Source organism: Dipodomys merriami, unplaced genomic scaffold (genome assembly GCF_024711535.1).
Source record: "Dipodomys merriami isolate MVZ:Mamm:240054 unplaced genomic scaffold, mDipMer1.0.p SCAF_106, whole genome shotgun sequence".
NCBI lineage: Eukaryota > Metazoa > Chordata > Mammalia > Rodentia > Heteromyidae > Dipodomys > Dipodomys merriami.
The window spans coordinates 4249874-4257455 of record NW_027202338.1 but is presented as its reverse complement, the minus strand read 5'-3'; the positions used below and the strand labels follow the sequence as shown (position 1 = coordinate 4257455).

At 47.3% G+C, this 7582-nt stretch overlaps 1 protein-coding gene across 1 annotated transcript; it reads left to right on the top strand.

Moving 5' to 3' along the window:
- The first annotated feature begins 346 nt into the window (after window positions 1-346).
- On the top strand, window positions 347-6859 carry LOC138812014 (sulfotransferase 2A1-like). The gene is made up of 6 exons (XM_069999966.1): window positions 347-482; window positions 2070-2281; window positions 3561-3687; window positions 5238-5332; window positions 5741-5918; window positions 6747-6859. Exons 1-6 carry the CDS (start codon window positions 347-349, stop codon window positions 6857-6859), a joined length of 861 nt encoding a protein of 286 aa, XP_069856067.1.
- Window positions 6860-7582: the final 723 nt, after the last annotated feature.

Here is a 7582-nt window from a genome sequence, read left to right as displayed (position 1 = left end):
TCCAGAAGTCCAGCCCTTCCCTCCCAGCGATTTTTTCTCATATCCTACACTTCTTCACAAAATAAAGGATTGGTGTATTAAAAAATATTTGTTAATCGTATACCCTAGCCTATTTCCTCTTGTATTTCTGGTTTTCTGCCATGAACTGTAGATCAGGTGAGCACAGTTCACCCTTTGCATGATTTAACATTTGCCCAATAAAAACCCCTGGGGACAATTACAGGGGTTTATTTATTACCAGCTCACCTTAGTTGATGATAGTCTTCACCATCCAGACTCAGCCACCACTTCCAGGGTAGCAGTGCCACTGGTCTGGGACCAAGAGCCAGACACCCAAGACTCTGCCATGGCTCAGGACTACGTGTGGTACCAGGGCATTCCTTTCCCTGTTGTGGATTACTACCCTGAACGCATAAAAGCAGTCCACGAGGAGCTGGTGCTGAAGGACGAAGACATCATCACAATGACCTACCCCAAATCAGGTGAGCAGAGGGAGCTGTGGCTGCGTGGGAAAAGCCAGAGCTGTGGCCTCACTCCCAACTGTGTTCCACGTAGGAATGGTGTAGTAGCTCATTATTGAAGACCTGTGGCCCTGTGGTATTGTGAGAGTCTTGAGTGCAACAGCTCGCAGACAGCGCCCAGGCCCTGTTCAATCTCCAGTGTTGGCAGCACAGTATTTTAAATAGGCTTTTTGGAGGTGCTCCATAGTTCATAAAATGAAAAGGATGATTTTCAGGTTACCAGGAGAAAAAGCATGATCTCAAATAGAACAATCATGATATGCCATAGTTAGGACCTGGAAAACTTGGGGTAAACACAAGGCACTGACAGGCCAGGGAGCCTGTGTGAAGGGGCACGGGGAGTGGGGAGGGAGCTCTGAGGGCACACTGCAAGGGAAATGTGCTGAAAACCACAGCCAGTGGGGGCACTGCAGGATTTCAGCAACAGCTGACAGCTGCATTAAACCCAAATATCCACAGAGAAATGGCTGCACAATCCCAAACAAGTTGAGAGATCAAAGTGGAATATTATACACTGTTGAAAATGCAGACAGCTCAGGAAAGGATCCATCACATGCTTCCCAGGGGACCATGCAGAGGCAGGCAGGCACAGTAGAATGATGGTTACAAGGTTTATTACAGGAGCCATTTCTCCCCCAGAGAGAGAGCTCATGACCACCTCCACTATCTAGCAGCAGCAGGGGCTGGGGGTAGGAAGTGAGGTAGGTGGGAGCTCAGATGGGTCTGGGTGGAGAGAGGGAGGGGCCAGCTGTATGGCAAGATCTCCAGGACAGGGAGCAGCTCAGAAATGGGTGGAACTGAGGACCAAAGGTGAGCATAATGCTTCCTACTTAGACCCATGCTCTACTATTACCAGGACATTTTGCCATTTGAAACCACATGAGTCAAGGCCATAGAACAAAAAAAAAAAAAACTGTGTACTATTGCACTCAGATACAAGGCCCAGACCTGCCAAAGTGCTGGTGTGATAATACAATGATGGGGGTCAAGGCAGGTGGCAAGAATATCAATATTCAGTTGTCATGGACAGTGTAGACATAGATGACAAAATACTGGCATTAAATGAGCTATGATTAAAATACACTAAACAGGGGCTAGGAAGGTGGCTCAGTGGTAGAGTGCTTGCCTTGCATGCCTGAGGCCCTGGATTACATTCCTCAGCACCACATAAGTAAAAGGAAAAGAGCCAGAAGTGGCGTTATGGCTCAAGTGGTACAGTGCTAGCCTTGAGCTACAAGCTGAGGGAGAGCACCCAGGACCAGAGTTCAGGACCCAGGACAGGATGCAAAAATAAGTACTTAAATAAACAAACAAAAAAATAACTAAAAAATAAATGAATAAAACACTCTAAACCCTACTTATCCATACCAGATTGCATGCCTGAAAAAGTTTATATCCCTAAGGTCTATGTTACATATGCTTTAACATTATATATGTGTGTGGTGCATGTATGTATATGTGTGTGTGTATATATATATATATATGTGTGTGTGTAATATTGTGTATTCACATAGAATTGTGTGACCTCTGCTTTTCTTTCTGCCCCAGGAACCCATTGGTTGATTGAGATTCTCTCTCTGATTCACACCAAGGGGGATCCCAACTGGGTTCGATCTGTGCCCATATACGTTCGTTCCCCATGGATTGAGAATGAAAGTGGATACAAATGCACAGTGGAGAGGAAGGAGGGTCCCCCCCTCATCACCTCCCACCTCCCCATCCAACTCTTCCCCAAGTCTTTCTTCACTTCCAAGGCCAAGGTCAGTGCTCAGTGCCCAATAACTGTTCCATCAAGGCCTTTTCCTCTTAAAAATGCACATAGCCAGCAGGTCTGGCATTCTCCCTCTGTAGTTCATGGAGGACCCCAGACTCTCCTTCATGAATTCAGGGTCCTCAGACCAAACCAGAATCCAAGATGTGGACCATGGCTGTGTAATCCCTGCCAGATGAACTGGATGACTAACTGAAAGACTAACCAAACTGTGTTTTAAGTGGATACCAATGCCTCATGCAGTCGTCCCAGCTAAACAGGAGGCTGAGATCTAAGGAAAGATTACAAAACAGTCCAGGTAGGAAAGGCCAGGTGATTCTTATCTCTGATGACCTATCAAAAACAAAGGCAGAAATAGAGCAGCAGCTCAAGTGGTAAAGCACCAGCCTGAGCACAAAAACACAGGGACAGCACCTAGGCCCTGAGTACAACCACCAGCCATGACAAAAAGGAAATAAAAGAAAAGAAAAAGATAGTTCAGGTTGTGTGGTTTCAATGTCATGTGACCTGGTTTCAGTCATCTGACTCTGAAGGCTGTGCAGTGAATAGATCACACTAGGAGCCTTTGTCCCGCTTCACGAACCTAGGCCAAACCAGACACGATGCACACTCTTCCCTGGTGAAATGCTACCTAGATTTGTTCCTGAACGCCATAGAAATGGGCGCCTGTGCTGTGAAATCTCTGTTGTTGTATCATTTCAGGTCCCTCCTTCAATGGATTCTTGTTGTTTTGTTTTTGTGCCACTCCTGGGACTTGAACTCACAGCTGTCCCTGAGCTATTGTACTCAAAGCTGTTATTCTACCAGTTTGCGCCATATCTCCCCTTCAGGTTTTCAGGTAGTTAATTGGAGATGGGTGTCTCATGAACTGTTCTGCCTGGGTTAGCTTCAAACTATGATCCTCAGATCTGAACTGTCTGAGTAGCTGTGGTGACAGGTGAGAGCCACCCATGCCCAGATGTTTCAATGATGTTTATAGAATAATTCATAAATCTGCAGCCAGCAAAGGCTAACCAGCGTCTGATCTTCTGTGCTTTCTACTTAAATATCCCAGATATGTTTAGGAAATGCATTGTCCCACCATTGTTTTATTTCTGGCAAAGTGATTGGATTGTAGGAACTCTGAGAAGTATTTCACAAACTAATGCACAACCAAAAGATCAACACATACTTCAATGTTGGAGCAAAAATGGCTAGAATTTCTCTGAACACAAAGAGTACAAAAAATGATGGGAATATTGTTTAATTCTCTCCTTTCTCCCTTGAAGATGATCTATGTCATCAGAAATCCTAAGGATGTCCTTATATCTGGTTATTATTTCCGGCGTCTTACAAATCTGGCTAAGAAACCAGAGTCACTGGAACAATATTTTGAATGGTTCTTGCAAGGATATGGTGAGTAAACAATGAGTGAATGGAGAAGGATTTAAACCTCTTTGAGTGTCCCCTCCCTCCAAGGTCTCCTTTAAATCTCACCATCTGTGGGTCCAATGCTTCCTCATCCCAGAACTCACATTGGCTAAAGGCAGCACCAGACTTCTCCCATGAAGGAAGGTCCCAAGGTGTTTTGAGCCCCTGGAGCTTCCGTAGCCATGGAGGACCCACCTGTGTGCTCTACTCCCAGATGTTGGCTCACAGCTTCTCACTGGCTTCCCACACAACCCAACTCTACCTTCCATACATATATTTATGTTTTAAAATCGTTTTGCTGTCCTTGTCAGAGTTTCTCACTTGAAGTTAGGATCACTCTGTGTCTAGTCATGCAAAAGTTCTGGGTCATTCCTCATGCTTGTAATTTTGTCACTTCTCCATGGTTCTGTCAGGGGTCCATGGCCTGAGTTGGGTATGAAGGGTGGGGGGACCCCACATCTGTGCTCTATGTACCTAATCATCTGGTGTCTCAGGCCCTCTGGGTTTAGCTTCACAACCTGTAGAAGCGCCTGATGAGCTGTTTCTCCCCTGATTCAACATCTCTTACCACTTGGATCTATAGTCAGGGATGGTGGATCACGCCTTTAATCTCAGCTACTCAGGAGCTGAGAGCTGAGGGACAGAGTTGGAAGCCAACCCAGGCAGAAAGTCCTTGAGGTTCTCATACCTACTCAATCATCATGATGCAGGGACTGAAGGTGTGGCTCAAGTGGTAGAGAGGAGTGTAGAAACCGAGGGACAGTGCTCTGGCCCTGATTTCAAGCAAAGATGTTTCAAGTAGAATAAAGCACACCAAGGCCTCTGCAGACTGACCTGCTGGGAGCCGTGGGCAGGGATGGAAGGTGCCTCATGTGCGTGTGTCACAGCTCAGGCCTTGGACTCAGACTTGTGCTCAGTTGTGCAAGTGATGGATCTGGGCCAAGCTGGCATGGAATGCCCTCAGCCTGAGTTCTGTGAGGGCCTGTGGAGTTCTTTATTCTGGTCAGAGGTTTTGGTGTGGCCTTTGGTGACCTGCTCCAGATGGGACAAAGGTTGTACTACAGGAAAAAATTGCTTAGAAATCCATATCCTGGCTCCACAGTGCTTGTGTTTGCTCTCTTTCCCTCTCCCTCCCTATCCCTTCCTTCCCCCTCTCTCCCAGTCATGGAGCTTGAACTCTGGGCCTGGGTGCTGTCCCTAAGCTCTTTAGCTCAAGGCGAGCACTCTACCACTTGAGCCACAGCGCCACTTCTGGTTTTTATTATGGTTCATTGGCGATAAGAGTCTCATGGACTTTCTTGCCCAGGCTGGTTTGAACAGTGTTCCTCAAATCTCAGTGTCCTAAGTAGCTAGGATGACAGGCGTGAGCCACCAGTACTCCGCAGTGCTCTCTCTTTGAGACTATAAAGAGGCAGGACTTATTTCTCAGTTACACCCTGTGAAGGTGACAGGGACCAAAGCGATCAGTGCTGAAACCACCATGCAGATCGGGAATGGTGGAGACTTTTCACAATGCCACACTGTTCCCCCTGCAGTACCTTATGGGTCATGGTTTGATCACGTCCGAGGCTGGATGTCCATGAGGGAAAAGGAGAACGTGCTGGTCCTCAGTTATGAGCAGATGAAAAAGGTAACCATTGATTTTACATGTACCCCACCACTGCCCTCTCCACCCATTCTACCATCTCTCCTGCTCCTCCACTATCTTCTTCCCCAGTATCCTCCCTCTAGTCTCCATCCCACCTTCTATGTCAACTTTCTACATCCTGTTGTGTGTTATTCCTTCCTGCATTCCTCTCATGCTCTTTTTCTTCCTTTTTTTTTTTTTTTGTTTCAAGATGGAGTCATGAACTCAGTACCTGATGTTTTGATTTTGGGTTGGTACTCTACCCACTGAGTCACACCCCCAACTTCACAGGCCACCCATCCTTGCTCCTACCAGTACCTTCTTCTGTTTCTGTCTTCTCCTGCTCCCTCCTCCTCAGTCATGCTCTCTGTTGTCCCCTCTCATACCCGAGCCATGTTTTTCTCTCCTTAGGACACAAGGAGCATGGTAGAGAGGATCTGTGGGTTCCTGGGAAAGGCACTGGAACCGCGAGAGCTGGACTTGGTCCTGGAGAACAGTTCCTTCCAGGCAATGAAGGAGAACAAGATGACCAGCTTCCCTGATGTCCCAGAGTGGATTGTTCCCGCTGGTTTCAAAATCACCAGGAAAGGTATGGAAATGTCCTAGGGAAGGAGGTGCTGGAAGCCAGGGAAAGAAATCTGCTCTCCAACCACACACTCCTGGCCAGGGATCAGCCAGGAACAGGCTGGCTGTTCACTTCCAGCTTCTGTTAAAACAAAGTAAACTGGAGGTGGAGCTGGGGTTCAAACGCCAAGCCTTCAGCCAAAGAAGCTCAAGATCAGTGCCCAGGCCCAGACTTTAAGTCCTACAAAAGACAAACAAGTAATGTAATAGTAAGTGGATCTGAAAAGAAAACAAAGTGTAAGTAATAGCTGGGTGTCCATGGCTCAGGCCTGTAATCCTAGCTGCTCAGGAACCTGAGATCTGAGCATCACAGTTCAAATTCAGATAGAGTAGCATAGTCCAGGAGATTCCTTCTCTCCAGTTAACTACCAAAAAAACAGAAAATGGAGTTTTGGATCAAGTAGTAGAGCATGAGGTTTGAGCAGAAATTAACTCCCAAATAGAACCTAGGCACTGTGTTCAAACTCCTGTATAGACACACACTTGCACACACATGCACACATGTACACACACCTAACTCTATTATATAAAAACTCTATTCAACTTCCTATTAAATAAAAATGCTATTGTGTGACAATGAGACCACATCCTGAGCTTCCTGATTCCCACACATATGGGGAGGATGTGCCCCTCTGGTGGCAGGGGGCAGAACTTGAGAGGAGTGCACTGGACATGGAGCGTGGTGGCTGTCTGTGGCCTCAACCTCAGGGCAGGCAGAAGGCAGAAGGGACACCAGGGGACAGGGCCTTCCTGCCCTGACCCAGTCTGGTGTCATTGTTTTTCCACGGCCTAGGTATCACGGGGGACTGGAAGAACCACTTCACCCCAGCCCAGACCCAAGCCTTCGAGGAAAAATTCCGGGAGAAGATGGCGGGACTTCCTCCCGAGCTGTTCTCGTGGAACTAAGCCCAGATTTAGCTCCTTGTGTGTTGGGATGAAGACTTGTGTCCCCACTTATGAAGGTGACAGGACTGGGCGGAGGTCATAGCATTAGTCTGTCACTCAATCAGGAGGTCTGACTTTGCCTGTCACATCTTTAGTGCAATTACCAGGAAGGGTGGCAGCCACATGCAGGTGAGGAGCACAAAGGGACCCGTGTGTGTTCTTGCAGAAATAAATGGAGCCACGGCACCGAGTGCTGACAAACATGCCTTAGTGTTCTGTTTAGCAAAGATGACCTGGGTGAAAGGTTGCGGAGGTCCCTCAGGTGGGGACAGTGGGCTGCCCACCGCAGGAGGTTGCCTGAGAGTTTGCTGGATGTCCTGGGGAAGGGGTTGTCTTCCCCCCAATTGATCTTGAGTGGAAGCTCTGTCCCAACTTGGCACAACATGGGACGAGGCTGGAACAGAAACCAGGTCCTGAAATTGAGGTTTGGGGCACCAGGAGCCTGAAGCCTTTTGCCAGCTTCCGGTGCCCTGAGTCCATTTGACAAGGTATTTATTGAGTAGGGCACAGGGCTGTATGTGTACAAAGTGAGATCACAATTTCCTGACATCACAAGCACCAATACTACAAAACAATCTTAATCACAAGCACCCATTGTGTGGTATCATCTCCCTCAAGTGATAAATAACTCCTTTATCTTAAGCAGCAGGTGTGAGCAGCAAATGACTTAGAGTTCACATAGAT

What these genes read in the sequence shown, in the direction of transcription:
- LOC138812014 (XM_069999966.1), top strand. Translation starts at nt 347, where the DNA reads ATGGCTCAGGACTACGTGTGGTACCAGGGCATTCCTTTCCCTGTTGTG. An exon ending in AATGACCTACCCCAAATCAG is followed by an intron (nt 483 to 2,069) that starts GTGAGCAGAGGG and finishes TTTCTGCCCCAG; the next exon opens with GAACCCATTGGTTGATTGAG. An exon ending in ATGGTTCTTGCAAGGATATG is followed by an intron (nt 3,688 to 5,237) that starts GTGAGTAAACAA and finishes TTCCCCCTGCAG; the next exon opens with TACCTTATGGGTCATGGTTT.